Consider the following 15907-nt stretch of genomic DNA (forward strand, 5'->3'; position numbering starts at 1 on the left):
TAACGAGGGCAAAGAGGAGCAGAGAGGAGCAGAGAGAAGGAGTAAATCCGACGTTTCTGCGACGCAGAGCGCCCTGCAAGAAGGTTCAAAATACACAACTCCCGACAATTCTCCTCGGATGTCCCTCTGCCCTCCCCCCGACCGTTGCCTCTCTCATACTTTCCCTTCCCCATACTACTCCAAGTCTCCAACATCTTTGTTTCTTTGGGTCTCCTTCTGAGCAGAACAAACGCGGGAATATCGCCGGACAATCATGACCCATGCGGCCACGTTTTGACGTTGATCCATCCTCTGCGCACTCCAGCCTACCATATCGTCAGCTTGGAAGCTTCATGTTCCCAAACGCCACCTAAACAGGCAAAGAGCTGAAAGCTGTGTTCTCCACCATTGGATCATCTGCTCCCTCCCCGGACTCTGAGAGGTTTATCCGGGGAATCGAACACAACCCGCAGCTGGGAAGGTTTGATGAGTGGCAGCAGCTTGTCTGATCCGATCTAATCTGGTGCTCATCAGTGTGAGCGGGCTCGGGTCTTTTGATACGGTCTGACAAAGACTACTGCCGTCTACCAACCAACCACCCAAGCCACACATCATGGAGATCGACCAAGCAACTGGGCCACCACCAGACGGAAACGGGGCTCACTCCCCACTTTCGACGTCTCCCGCCTCACCAGCCAGTGGGCGGCCGAGGGCCAAGATTATCAGGAATCAGAACGCCTGCGACGCATGTCGGTCCCGCAAAGTCAGAGTGAGCAGCACGAAAGTCTAGCCCTTGATGTCTCACGAGACCTCTACCCATGATGACTAGTTTTCATCGTTGGGTACCTCGTACAGAGACTTTTGTAAACATCTGACCGTGTACGACATTGGTCAATTCTATCCCATATTTCTTTCGTCCCGAAGTTCAACCATCTTACCCCAGGCTCTGTTGAACTGACTGGACCGGCAGTGTCTCTACGGCTCGGGAGAGGGTCGATGCCAAGGCTGTACATTCCTCGATATACAATGCACTCATGAACGGCCGCGGCGGAGGAGGGGACCACCAAACAAGTCCGTCTAAGCCCCGGCCCTGTATCTTATCTTATTATGGGATAATGCTATCGAGCCAACAGCTTACATACTATAGAAACTCACGCCGTTCGAACTTACGTTAGCCCGTACTAACCCTACTAGCAGTTTAGCAGAACCGTAATACTACCCAATTTAGGCAAATACGGCTACTACGTAATTTTAGCATAAGCTAATATCTTAAGTAATCGAATTAATAAGAGCTTATTATCGAGGCTAGACTTATAATTAATCTAATTTAATAATTATTTTAATAAACTTAACGGATTTAGGCTTTTTATATTAAATTAGTAAAATATAAGAGATTAGGCTATAAGTACTTAACTAGCGAGGCTATAATATAGGTATAAGTATATTATAAGACTAAAGCTTATAGAGTCCTTCGTAAGGGCTCTGCTTCTTAAAAAGTTCTTTTATAATAAGATCTATATACCGGTTGCTAAGTTATCGGTATTTTATTACCGGCCGTATCTTAAATTTATTATAATTACTCCCCCCTTACGTAACTTTAGTCCTTAAAGTTATTACGTAATATCTTTTTTTAATACTAATAATAAAGCTATTAACGTCGTTATTCGTAATAAATTCCGTAAGGTATTAATAATATCCTTTCTTACCTAGGAACAAGGCATTGCTCTTATTTCTTTATCTAACGGATACCTTGTTATTATTATTTAGTAATAGCGTGCCGATTAGTTACTAAGTTAGTAGTATATATTCGTAATAAAGTATTCCGATTATTATAATATATAAGAGCCCGCCTAACCTCGCGGTTATTATTATTACTAAGTTATTAAGTATAATAAAAGATTTTTCCCTCGTTATTAGTTACGTATTTACTTTTTCTTTCCTCTTTTTATTCAGTAACCGTTCTACGAATTCTTTTCTATATAACTATACTTTTCTTTTTATAATATTCTAATTCCGTATCGTTTCTTAATTACGACTCTCTCGCTATATTATTACTAAGTATTTACTGAAATATTTATTATTTTACGTATTTAGGATATACTTAATATAAAATATAATTTTAAAAAGGGCTTTTATAATCTCCGCGGCAGTGCTCCCTATATACGCTACTTAGCTAGCCTATATTACGATATCAACGAGCTCGTCTATATCGCTAGTATTTATATCGCTAAGTATATTATTTATTAAATTAATAAAAAGAAGTGTTCTATTATAAGTCGTCGAGTCCTTACTAATCCGTTATTAAAATATTAGCTAATAATATCTTTTAAGTTCCTAAGGAGCTATATAGCGCTACTTAGTTTATTTAAAATACCCTTATAGAGTTCTATAATACTAAGGAGTAGGGTAGCCTTAACTCTTATAAGCGCAGCCGCGTTCTTTATATTTTTAGCTATATTATTAATACGTAAAAAAAGGTCGCTACTTATATTACTAACCCGTTAGTAGGTAATAAGGTAAAAAAGGTATATTTTAAATAGGCTACTTTTTAAAAGCTCGTTACTAACTATAAGTATTTAAACTTATTAATTTCGATTATAATAAGTTATTAGCGATCGTTTAACGAATTTTCTTTTTACTAACTTAGATTTCTCTTCTTAAGTTAGTATCCTTAATACTAATAATAAGACTAAGATTATTTCTTATTTTAATTACCTCTAGCCGGCTTATTTTTATAATAATAGCCGTATAACCGCTTTATAAAATAACCTCGACGCTTTAGCTTAGTATTATAAAGAGACTCCTAAGGGCGTTATTATTACGTATATCTAAGAGTTTTTTATTTTCCCTATTTTTTATAAACGCGTTACTAAGTTCTTAGTAAATAAGGTACTTATTTATATTATTACTATATATAGTACTACCCCTATTTCTTATAGTCCTAAGACTTAGACTCTTATTAAGAAGCGTACTCTTATTACTAATTATATTCTTAATAATAACAACGAGTAGGACGACTTTAGGTTTAAGTTTAATAAGTCTTAGCGCGAGGATATTAAATTTAAAGAGCTCAGTAGCGATTTAAAAAATTCTTTTTCTTAGTATTATAATAAGCGCCGCTACTTTAACGTTAATAACTTACTAACCCCTACTTATAACGCTTTTTTTAGTATAAATAAAGGTACCTTAGCCCTTAGTTATATTACTTTAGATCTTAATAAGGCTAGTATTACGCTCTTCCCGCTCTAAATAAAAGCTTTATAATAGCTTAACGAAGCTATTACTTATATTAAAGTTAAAGCCGTAGGTCGTAATAAGTAGTTTAATATTAATAAGTTCCTTATAAATATTAATATTACTAAGGTCCCTTAGCTTAATTAGGACTATAAGAGCGTTACCTTAGATAACGTCCCCTGTCCCCGATTTATTATTAATAATAATAGCGTTACGGCCCCTACTTTACTTCTTATTCTACTTCTTATTATAGCTCCTATTATACCTCTTATTATAGCTCCCGTTATACCTCTTATTATAACCTCTAATAGCGATTAGGTAGCGGACGCTCTACGAACTATTATTATTAATATATATAATACTCTATGCGACTTCGACCGCCTTTTTTTTACTTATTATAATATTAATAAAGTTAACGGCCTTATTCTAAGTAGTTAGCTAAATACGCATATAAAGCCTCTTTACTTCTTACTTACTAAGCGGACTACTATTACTAATTATTAAGTTTTAAAAATATACGCTAGAGCTACTACTATTATTACTAGTATTACGTAAGTTACTCCCCCTACGTAACTAGATCTTAGCGATCTCTTAGTAACGTATTACTAAGGGTTATAATATTATATCTTTTTTTTAAAAATTACGCTAGGCTAAATAAAAAGGGTTCTATAGTATATTATTAATTAACTTATTTTTAGCGACCTTTTACTATGAACTTAACGTTTATTATCCTATTTTATATATACCCTTTTTTTATAACGTTTAAATTTATTAACTATTTCCGCTACCCTTTTAAAATACTTAATAGGCTCTTACGTATTATACTTAATAAGCTACTTAGCCTATTTAATAAAATATCGTAAGTTTCCTCCCTTATTTTATATCGTAACGATTTCTTTAACTTCCTAAACGTCTTACTTATCCTCTAACTTTAAGAAATTTACTATTTAATTAACGACCGTTCGATAATTTCTTTATAACTTAAGTTAAAAAACTAAAAAAATATTATATATTCTTTAATATTATTCTAGTAAATATACTTAGTAAGCTTATTTCCCTACTCTTTTAGTTATTATTATTTTAATATATCTTAGCACTAGTTTATTATTCTTAAATTATATATTCTTTATTAATAAGCCGACGACCTTTTTATAATTAAACTCCTTTAGGATATATCTTTTATTATAATAAGCTACTTAGCTCTTAGAGGCTTATACTTACGCTCGCGTAGCCTAGGCCCTAATCTCTTTAATTTTCTAAACCTTTTCCTAAACCCCCTAGACTATAGCCTTATAATTAAGTATATATTTAATATACTTAAGGTAGTAGCTATATAATACTATATATAGGGATACCTTTATAATAAAATATTAGCTATTATTATATATAAACTCGGCCTCTTTTAGCTACGCTACTTACTTATTTAGCGAGCCCTTAGTATAGATCCTTAGATACTTTTTTAATATTTAATAAGTTCGCTCCGTTTAGCTATCCGTTTATAAGTAATACGTAATAAATAGTTAATAACGTACTACTCGTTCTTTAGTAAACTCTTCTTAAAATGCGCTTATAAAGAGCTTATTTCTATCCGTAATAATACTTTTAAGCGTACTAAACTTATATTCGACCTTTTAGTATAGGATATTTATTATTTATACTACGTTAAGTATTTTAATAATAAATAAGAACTTCGCGAACTTTATTATATAATAAATAATAACTAAAATACTATCGTACTTTATACCGTTATTACGAGCGCTTAGTAATAGCCCCGTAATAAAGTCTATAGATATTTCTTAAAATAGGTATAAAGGTAGTAATAATAACTATAGTTACCTATACGGCTTATATCTTAGGGTTATAACTCTTAAATAATACTTATAATTCTTAACGTATTCTTAGATATTTTATTAAATATCTTTTTAATAAAACTTTTTTTAGATTAGCTCGAGAGTTTTTATAACTCCTTTATAACCTACCCTATAATTATCGTAATATTAATAAAAGATCTCTATTTAAAAAGACTTTACCTAAGGAATAACGAGTCTTTTTTTAAAAAATAGTATGCCCTATTTATTAAGTAAATATACTCTTAGCTCGCTAGCTATAGCACGAACTTTTATTAATTATAATATATAAAACTCGTCTTTAGTTTATAATCTTTTAACGAGCTCCTTAGTTTTTAATAAAAAACGAGAAGTAAATACTATTTTACCCCTTATAAGCTCCTTTATAACGGGGTATAGGATATACTATTTTAATATAATAACCCTAGCTTTATCCGACTCCTTTTTATTTTTATTAGATTATTAACGAGCGTTCGTTAATAACTCTCTTACTTTTTTACCTCGAGTTATTATAATAATAACTATTATTATTTTATTAATACGCCTTATAATACGCTATTAATATAGGAGAGAGGATTCCCCGTCCCTAGAGCTAGCTAATATTTAGTTAGGATTACGAAGGGAGGCCTTAACTATTTAAATATATACTTTAGTAATATTATTTTATCTTTTTAAGCTAATTATCCTTTACTAGATATTAAGTAGTAGTTCGCTAATAAGACGTAGTTTCTAAGTTAATATAAAGAGGACGTCCTTATAAAGTACTTCCCCCTCTATATAATCTAGCTTTTTAAATAGACCGTCCGCCGGGTTCGTTTTCCTTAGTTAGTATTTTAAGTTAAAGTTAAATATTAATAGTTTATATACTTATTTCGCGAGCCTTTTTTAAAAGTCCTATGCTAGTGCGCCGATTACTCCCTTAAGTATTTAGTAATCCGTTAGGACTATAAACTTTTATAAAAGGCCTTAGAAATAGTAAGCCTAATGCTCTAGCCCTTTTATTATAATAAGTAGTTCTTATTAGCCCATAGCCTATTACTACTCTATATTCATAAGCTTTTATAACTAATAAGCGATAAGTCGCTATTCTTTATTAACTTATTACGATAAGATTATTATAATAGTTTTAACTAAAGCGTCGGTTTTTATTCGTATAATACGTTATAAATTTTAATATATAAATATAGTTACCGAGATAAAAGCGACTTTTAACTAATTAAACGCCTCGTTTACTTCTTTAGTTTACTAAAAGTCCCTTATCTACCCCTTTTTTATTTTTAATAATACTATTATTAATATAATAATACCTAAGTATTTAGTAATAAACTTCTAATAGAAGTTATAGAACCCTAAGAATACTTAAATATCCTTAATAGACTCTAGCGCTTTTTAATTAGCGATCGTTCGTACTCGTAACGAGTTAATCTTAATTCTTTTTAGTATAATAACATAACCTAAGAACTTAACCCTTTTTTAATAGAACGAGCACTTTAATAGTTTAGTAAAAAGCCCGTATAAACGCAGACGTTAGAGGACCTTTTTAATATCCTCCGTATACTACTCCTTTATTATTAAGTAAATTATTAAATCGTTTATATATACTATATAATAAGTATTTAATAAGTCGGCGAGCGCTTAGTAAATATATACTTAAAACGTCGCGGGTACGTTCGTTAGCCCGAAAGGTATAATAGTATATTTAAAATAACCGTATTAGCTTTAGAACGCTATTTTCTATTAGTCTTTTTTTTTAATTTGGATACGGTAATAAGTATCCCTAATATCTATTTTTAAGATCTATTTCGCTCTATAAAGCCTATTTAAGAGCTCGTTAATAAGCGGTAGTAAGTATTAATTTTTTATAATTACTATATTTAGCCTATAGTAGTCTATATAGAGGCGTAGCGTGCTATCCTTTTTTAATATAAAAAAGATCGGTACCCTAGCCTTACTAACTAAAAATATAATACGACTATTTACTAAGTTCTTAGTAATATACGTACAAAGCTTATCGAGTTATTTCTTACTTAACGGATAAATAGGACTATATAGTAATTTAGTACTTAGAACTAAGTTAATAAAGTGTTCTACCCCGTTATATAACTGCGGTCCCTTTGCTAACTACTCGTTAAACGTCTTTATTTTTAATTAAAGTTCTAGTAATAGACCCCCTCGTAATTTAGTCTCCGTTACCCCCGCAATACTTTTTATAATAGTAATATATAATATATACGCCTTCTTGCGATTTTTAATAATATTACGAGCTATTACTTTTAGTTTAGTAACCGAGATAGGCTTATATAACTATATATTCGTTATTATATTAATACGAATACCCTCTTAGCTTATTAATAATCGTAATAATAAGAGGTTTACTATTCCTTTATTTTTATTAACTATAATAAATAGTCGCTAAATTTTCCTTAGCTACTTATAGTAGTTAATAAAAAAGAGCGTTAATTAGTAAGCTTTTCCTTAGCCTACGGCTTTACTCTAGAAGTCCCTTAATAAGGGAGCTATAGTAATAGCCGGGGTTAATCCTAAGTAAGTTACGAGCCTAGTACTAATAATATCTATCTCGGAGTATATATTTATATTAACTTTTATTAGCCTTTTAGTAATACTTTATAAAACTATTACCCTACCCTTTATAGTTATTCTTATTAGTACTTTTTTAATACTTAGCGTAAGCGTATTAAATATATCGCCTATACTTACTCGTTTTTTAATAAGTTAACTTCTATAACTCTTAGCTTAGTAGTAACCTATTAAACGGTTACTAACGTTAGCTTTAATTAGGGGTACGTCGGCTTATTATCGCCCCTACTTCTTAACTTATTTTTTTAGTACTTATTAAATATATAGCCTATTTTATTATACGTAAAGTACTTAATATTATTATTATAACGCTTTTATAATAGCTCGGTACGAGTATTTTTATTATATAGCTTTTATAATATTATTCTTAGCGAGTCCCTAGAGCCTAGCCCCTTAGAGCTTTCTTTACTTTTTTTTTTATAAAAGGGGGATATTTAATGCGGTTATTTTAATAACGGATATAGCCTCTTTTTATTATCTTTTTATAACTAATCGCCGCCCTTTTATTAATTTAATAACTATAGTTTATTAACCTCGTAAGCTATATCGCATACTCTCTTAATTAAGACCCTATAACGAATTAGATCGTCCTATAGCTAAGATAGTAGTTTAAAAAAGAATTAATATACCTCTACTTTCGAATTTTTTATATCTTTTATACCTAGGTTATAATAAATCGCTAATTACTCGGCGAGGAACTAAGTAGGAGTCTAGCCCTTTTTTAGCCTCTTCGTCCTTAGTTCTCTATAGTATTCCCGTTCCTAAGTCTCGGGGTCTACGTATTATTAGTAAATAAACGCTAAAAAGTCGCCCTAAAAAAGGGGATCTTAGAGGCTCTTTTTATAATTACGCTATTATATTTATAATAATAGGGATATTTTAAATAGGGCCTATTCGATATACTATTCTATAGTGCTTTTTATATAAAGCTTATTACTTACTTTTATAATAATAATCTAGTTTATTACTTAGGTACTCGTAGACTCTTCTCCGATCGGTTTATAACTATAAAAAGGAGGCTTTTTATATTCTTATTAACCTAAACGCGTCGCTAGCCGCTTAGTAAGTTATTAAACGAGCTCCTCGTATCGACGCCGTTCTTAGTTTCGATTTTCGATTATTATTTTTATTATTTTATAAAAATAAGTTATTATTAGGCCTATAAGGTTTATTAAACTAGCTATTTTAATACTACTTACGCCTTTATATACACCTTAACCTCGTGCGTTTAGTAATTAATTATTAATAAACGCCCCGTTTATAATAAATAGGGTCTTTGGGGTATTAATAAGGTAACTAGCCTATAAGGGTAATTTGCCCTAATTATTTTCTTTATCTAGCTCTTTTATAAACGCTAGTATTTAGGTAAGACTCGCCCTATAATAAGCTCGTTTTTTTAAATAAAATAGGGTTAAGTAGTCGACTCTGGATAGCTATAGCTCGTTAGTATTAATAGCTTTTTATTAATAACTAAGTATCGTTTTATTAACGTTCCGTTCGTTTTTATAATCTATTATTACCTATACTAGTTACTTTATAAAAATAGAAGCTTTAGAATTATAAAAGATTAGGCTATAAGTACTTAACTAGCGAGGCTATAATATAAATATAAATATATTATAAAACTAAAGCTTATAAAGTCCTTTATAAGGGCTCTGCTTTTTAAAAAGTTCTTTTATAATAAGATCCGTATATTAGTTGCTAAGTTATTGGCGTCCTATCGCCGGCCGTATCCCGAATCTATTATATAAAAATAAATAAAAAGGTTAATTAAAAGCCGTACGTAAGTAGCCCCTAGCCTTTAGCTCGCCCCTACTTTTAATAACTTAATTACTAAGTAGTTAAACTATTAGGTTAATATATTACTTATTAATATTATTACGAACGTCCTCTATTATAAAAATATATTCTAACCTGTTATTTTAAATAGTATAGTTTAGAATCTCCTCTTATAATATCTCTTACTTAATATAAGTTTTTACGTTATATAATTCTTGTTTAGTATAATTAATAGCCTTAGTTAGTACGTCTTTAATCCGGATCCCATTAACCTAGCTACCGTTAGGCTAAATAGATATTTTATATTATAAAAAGGCCTAGTTAATTATTAAGCCTTTTTTATTAGCTAATTATACGGCTATTATAGCAACTATTTAAGTAACTATTATTCTTTTTATACTAGTCTCCTACTTAAGCTCTTTTTACTAATTAACTACTTTTTCTTTCTTATTAAGTATATAAGCGTTAGTTATTTTTAAAAGCTACTACTTAAAAGGCTTATTAACTACGGTATTAAGAGGTTAGAAAAGGGAAATAGTTCTTAGTAAAATAAGGTAGGGCGTAATATTATATTAACGTAATTATATAAAAATAGAATTTATTTTATAAAAAATAGTAACGTTTATAATTAAAAATTACTTATTACCCTTAGTTAGCGTTACTAATTCCTTTTTAATCTATTATTTAAATAAGTACTTATTATTATAAGTAGTTTTATTAAACTTAATTATTACTCCTTTAGTATATAATTAGCCCTCTTTTTTTTATAATTAACCTCTTTTTTTTATAAGCTTATTATAGAAAATAATTTTTAGTTTAATCCGCTATATACTATTAGTAAATATATAAAATATAAGTATAGCCTACTACTTACTCTAATTACTACGGTTATTCTTATTAACTACGGTTTTAGCTTTAATATTATTATACGTATAGCTATTAAAGTACTTAAATAGAACTAAGGTCTTATTAAAGTTAAGAATTTACGAATTAAGAAATTAATAGGTTAAATTTCTAAGTAAATTTCTAAAGTTTAACTACTTTACCTTAGTTAAGCCTATTTAATTAACTTATTAAATAAAGAAAAAAAAGCTATTAATAATTTTATAATATTCTATAAGTAGTTTTAATACCTACTTAGTAAGTTAACGTTAAGTAATTTTTATATAATTTTAAAAACTATAGAACTAACTAAGAGAAAAAGTAAAGATATATTTATTACTTAGATTTTATTAAGTAAAAATCCGCTTAGCGTTCTTTTTAAATTAATTAGTAATAACGAGCTTCCTTTTATTATACTATTAATAAAAAGAGGTATAGAGAGCTATCTCGAGCTTAGGCTACTATAAGTAGTAGGCGTAATTAGAAAATTAAATAATAATAGAATTATAGTTTTAATACTAAGCAATAACCGTACTTCGAGGGACTTTAAACTAATCTATAGCTTTTTAATATATAAAACGTTTATAAATTCTTAAGAGCTCGGTCTTATCTTAATATAGCCTTAATAAGTTCATTACTTTTTTATTAAGCTTCTTTACGTAATAATATTTTATAAATATTAAAAAGTCAATTTTAGTTTAGTAGGTATAGTAATAATAGCGGCGCTTAACTAGGCTATTTTATAATATATATTTTTAATTTTTAATAAGGGTAGGAGCTAGCTTGCGGCGCTTAGTTACTAAAAGTATAATTAGCTCTAGCTCTTTTATAATATTCAAGCTCTTTTTAATAAGGGCCCGTTATAAGGGTATTATAAAGTCTATAGTAAAAGTATAATTAATAGTATAATTAATAATATAATTAGTAATAGATTTAGTAATATAATTTATAAAAGAATAAGGGTAGTAGAGGTAAGTAGAGGTACGGTTAGTAAGTAATAATAGGTAGTAAGTAGTAAGTAGTAATTAGTAGCAAATAGGTAATTAGGAAGGAGTAAAAAATAAAAAAAATAACCCTTTACTACCTTCCGTATTAAGTATAGTACTACTAAATAATCATAAAATCTGACTTCCCAAAAGGGCTAGGTAGGGAACGTTAGTAGGGTTAGTACGGGCTAACGCAAGTTCGAACGGCGTGAGTTTCTACGGTACTAACCAACCATGACAGACACGCACAGCAGCATCGGCAGCAACAACACGGGCAACAGCAAGTAAATGCTACCGCATCGGCTGCCAGCCAGAGGAGTCCTTCAGTATCAGACATCACCTCACCAGACGTAGGCCTCGCCTACCAAACCTCACCCGCCGCCTCATCCTCGACCCACACTCAGACACCCCAGTCTCATTCTCACTCTCACCCTCACCCTCACACAACTGCCACGCCTCACTCAGCAACAGACCTGCGCGCCATCATCGCAGGCGCGCCGAGTCCCAACACCACCACGGGATCCCACCACAGCGACCGTCTCGCCCTCTTCGCCTCCGAAGACCTCGTCCAGCGGATGCTCCACGACTGGTTCGAGAAAGTCCACGCCCTCGCCCCCGTCCTCCACCGGCGTCGCTTCCTGCACCGCCTTAAAGCCGGCGAGGCAAACACCGACCGCACCTTTTGCGCCCTGGTCGTGAGCGTCTGCGCCGCGACGGTAGCGACGCTGCGGAGGGCCGACTACAGCCCCGTCACGGTCGAGCGGTGTCTGGACTTCATCGAGGAGCAGCACCTGCTCGACCATGGCCTTCGGAAGCCCGTCTACTCGCTGGACTGGTGCGTCGCAATGTACAATATCGGCACGTCGGCCAGCTCGATGAACGAGGACGGGCTGGGTGACATGGGGTCGTTCCATGGTATGTCCGAGGCGGCGGCGGGGGCGAGGTTCCTTGCGTACTACCGCATGGCGGACCTGGATATGTCCGAGCAGCAGCTGCTGAAGAGGCTCTTTTGGCTGATCTTTGCAGCGTATTGGTACGTTGTCCCCATGAATGAATGCAATTACCCCTGTCTTTATCCCCCACCCAAACGCAAACACAAGCTTGGAAAAGTCGAGATGAGGAACAATCTTCGGTTGACGTTTTCCTTCATCTGAACAGTAGTGCGGACATATTCGGCAGACTGTCCGTAAGTATCGTCTCTCATCAAGAGAACCGCGCCCACCTGCGCCCTTTACCCCTGACAGACTCGCAACTCGAGACAGGGCCACAGCTGTCCCACGCGGAATTACCGCCGTGGCACGGCGATACAACTTCCTACGTACCGGGGTTAAACCAGCTAAGCGACCTCTTCCTGATATGGCATGAGGCGCAAACCGCCCCCATGAGCCTCTACGGCGGCCAAGAAGAGGCTCTCAAGCACTGGCTCGCCAAAATCCAAACAATCATTGACAACTTTCCGCCCGAACTACGCTGGCGCGGGGGTCTGTCCCGCCCCTCTCACATAACAGAAGGTCACGACACACAAATCGCTAACCTCTTCATCACGAGCCTCAACATCCGCTCCAATCTGCTGCAAAAGTTCGGTTCCACGGTCAAGACGCGCGCGGCGGAGCACCAGCGCATCGTTGATGACCTACTCGAGATCCTGTACCACATGCCGCAGCACGTCCTTGAGCAGAACGGCAACAGCCTGATCCCGAAGCTGAGGGACCGCGGGGCGGCGTACATGGAGCAGATGGACGTTGGCGACGGCGCGCTGGTGATTGAGGGCGCTAGGCTGAAGCTGGAAAAGTTACTGCGGAAGCTGGATGATATTGACTGCTGGCCTGGCTTGCCTGGGATCGAGAGCCCGCAGAGTAATAGGCAATGAAACAAAGACAAGTTAAATGACCCAAAGTACTTACTTGACCCGCGAAACCAGTGCAACTTCCTCATGCATGAACCGAAACGTCCCATGATGTTTTCCCTAGGAGGATGTGATGGTGGGCGGGAACTCTCTTCGGCGGCAGCCCGAACGGAACGTTGTGACTCCACACATCCACAATCCATCCGGCGTGGTTGTGGGTTGCGGAGACTTTATTTCTGGAGACTGTGGGTTTGAGGAGATCCAAAGCCTCAACAGATGCGAAGTATTTCCGAAGTCAACGCATGTTTAGTTCCTGGAACTCGGATCAAAGAGTCTTCTTCCAGCTTTCAATTTCTCCAACTAAAATGCGTCATCAGAAGCGGGGAAATGGTCTTAAGTCTTGAATGTTAACCCACCTTGACATGGACTAAAACATAGGACAATAGTAACAGAATATGGCATACCCGAAGCTGTAAGTCGAGTTGCGAAGAATATCCGAAGCTATCTAAAGGGATCGAACTCGGCCCATCAGGCGATCTGCAAACTCCCGTCTGACATGCCGCGGCAGTAATGGATCCTCTTCCCCATTCAAACGTTTTGAAGCGGACGAATGGCGGACGTTTCGACTGCCGGAAGCAGATAGAAGCCCACACCGGACAGCCATTCAGCAAGTCATCTTCGGATTCTCCGAGGCGGAGCTGGCGCCGGCGAGAGACCCTCCAAAAAGCGGTTCGTTGATAGAGAAAGCTCCTCGGGATAATGTTGACTCGAAATCATTCTGATATTATTTCAACCTGACAACGAGCGGCGAGCGTTTCCAATCCGTGGTCTTCAGCTCTCTGCCCTCTCCCTTCTAACTCTTCCCTGATCTCACGCTGTCTCGTTCACGGCTGCCTTCAAACACAAACACACACACTCTCTCTCTCTCTCAATAGCCCATCATGACAGCATCAGAATCCCCCGCCATGCAACTCCCTCACCTCCGCCGCACCAATGGCAACACCCAGCTCTACCTCAAGGGCAAGCCCTTCCTCATGCTCTCCGCCGAGCTTCACAATTCCTCCCTCTCCTCAGCCCGCTTCATGTCCGAGGTCTGGCCCGCCATGAAGTCAAACCACATCAACACCCTCCTCGGCGCCGTGACATGGGAGGACATTGAACCCACCGAGGGCAACTTCAACTTCTCCGAGCTCGACGCTGTGCTCGCCGGTGCGCGGGAACACGATATGCACCTCGTACTCCTGTGGTTCGGCACCTACAAGAACGGCATCTCGACGTACGCGCCGCACTGGGTAAAACGAGACACTAAGCGTTTCCCGCGCGTGCAGGTCCTTGAGAAGGGAGGCGTCAAGAGGACCATTGAGATGGTCACGCCGCTCAGCGAGGAGGGTTGCGCAGCGGACTCGAGGGCCTTTGCTGCGCTGTGCAAGCACCTCGCCCAGGTCGACGCCGAGCACAACACGGTGCTCATGATCCAGGTCGAGAACGAGACGGGTCTTCTGGGCGACTCCCGCGACCGCTCCCGCCGCGCCGACAAGGCCTTTGCCGCGCCCGTACCCGAGGCGCTCCTCCGTCACCTCAACGAGAAATCAGCCGACCTACACCCCAAATTCAAGGCCCGCTTCGCCGACCCGCCTGCCTCGGGCTCGCACTCGTGGACATCCGTCTTCGGCTCCGGACCTTCAGCAGACGAAGCCTTCATGGCCTACCACATCTCCTCCTACGTCGGCCGCGTCGCCGCCGCCGGAAAGAAAGAATACGATATCCCCCTCTACACAAACACCTGGCTCAACTTCGATGACCCCGCAGACCTCGACCTCCGCGGCGTCCCCATCGTGGTCGGCGGCGGCGCAGCACCAGGCATATACCCCTCCGGCGGACCCTGCCCGCATGTCCTCGACATCTGGCGCCACAACACAATCTTCACCGCCGAAAAGTCCCTCGACTTCCTCGCGCCGGACCTCTACTTCCATACCTACGAGGCCGTGTGCAAAGACTACACGGCCCAGGGCAACCCGCTCTTCATCCCCGAGCAGCGCCGCGACGAAAACGGTGCCCGGCGGGTGTGGTTGTCCTACGGCACCTACGGCGCCCTCGGCGCGAGCCCCTTTGGCATCGATACCGGCCCGGAGATCGTCGGGCGCGAGTTCAAGCTGCTCGCGCAGGTGGCGCCGTATCTGCTCGCCGCGAAGCCCGAGGATAGGTTCGGCTTCTTCTTTGACGAGGAGATCAACACGGCGGGCAAGGGCGAGAGGTGGACCAAAGTGATTGGCGACGTTGAGGTCATCGTCGAGCGCGCTTTCGTGTTTGGCAAGCCTGGACCCGGCGGCGGTATGATTATTCACCTCGGCGACGCCAAGTTCCTGGCCGTGGGCCGCGGCTTCAACGTCCACTTCAAGAGCGTGCGGCCGGAAGCAACGTTTACTGGAATTCTTGCGGCTGCTGAGAAAGAGGTTGATGAGAAGGGTGAGCTACGGACGCTGCGGGTGTTCAATGGTGATGAGACGCGCAGCGGAGAGTTTTTGATTATGCCTAATGACGATCCGGACTATGGTGGATTCCCCATTGCTGTTACGGTCCCGGCGCGGACGTGTATCGTTGAGATTGAAGCGTACTGGGTTGCAGAGAATGAGGAGGACCGATGAATTGCATTGTCTATTGAGACTGAGATGAAGACATCCACACTTGGAAATGACATACTAAACTAGGACAAGGTATGGTTCTACGGTTCCGACTACCTTAGTTAGAACAGGTAC

General features: G+C 37.5%; 2 protein-coding genes across 2 annotated transcripts; both read left to right on the top strand.

Moving 5' to 3' along the window:
• Nucleotides 1-11547: 11547 nt before the first annotated feature.
• CLUP02_04955 (uncharacterized protein) lies at nt 11548-13175 on the top strand (the record flags this gene model as incomplete). The annotated part of the gene is made up of 2 exons (XM_049283964.1): nt 11548-12140; nt 12416-13175. Coding segments are annotated over 2 exons (1353 nt in total), but the record flags the coding sequence as incomplete, so codon positions are not given.
• Nucleotides 13176-14092: 917 nt separating this feature from the next.
• On the top strand, nt 14093-15796 carry CLUP02_04956 (glycoside hydrolase; the record flags this gene model as incomplete). The annotated part of the gene is made up of 1 exon (XM_049283965.1): nt 14093-15796. The coding sequence occupies one exon, from the start codon at nt 14093-14095 to the stop codon at nt 15794-15796; it is 1704 nt and encodes a 567-aa protein (XP_049141108.1).
• Nucleotides 15797-15907: the final 111 nt, after the last annotated feature.

The sequence above is a fragment of the Colletotrichum lupini genome, chromosome 3, assembly GCF_023278565.1.
Source record: "Colletotrichum lupini chromosome 3, complete sequence".
Classification (NCBI taxonomy): Eukaryota; Fungi; Ascomycota; class Sordariomycetes; order Glomerellales; family Glomerellaceae; genus Colletotrichum; species Colletotrichum lupini.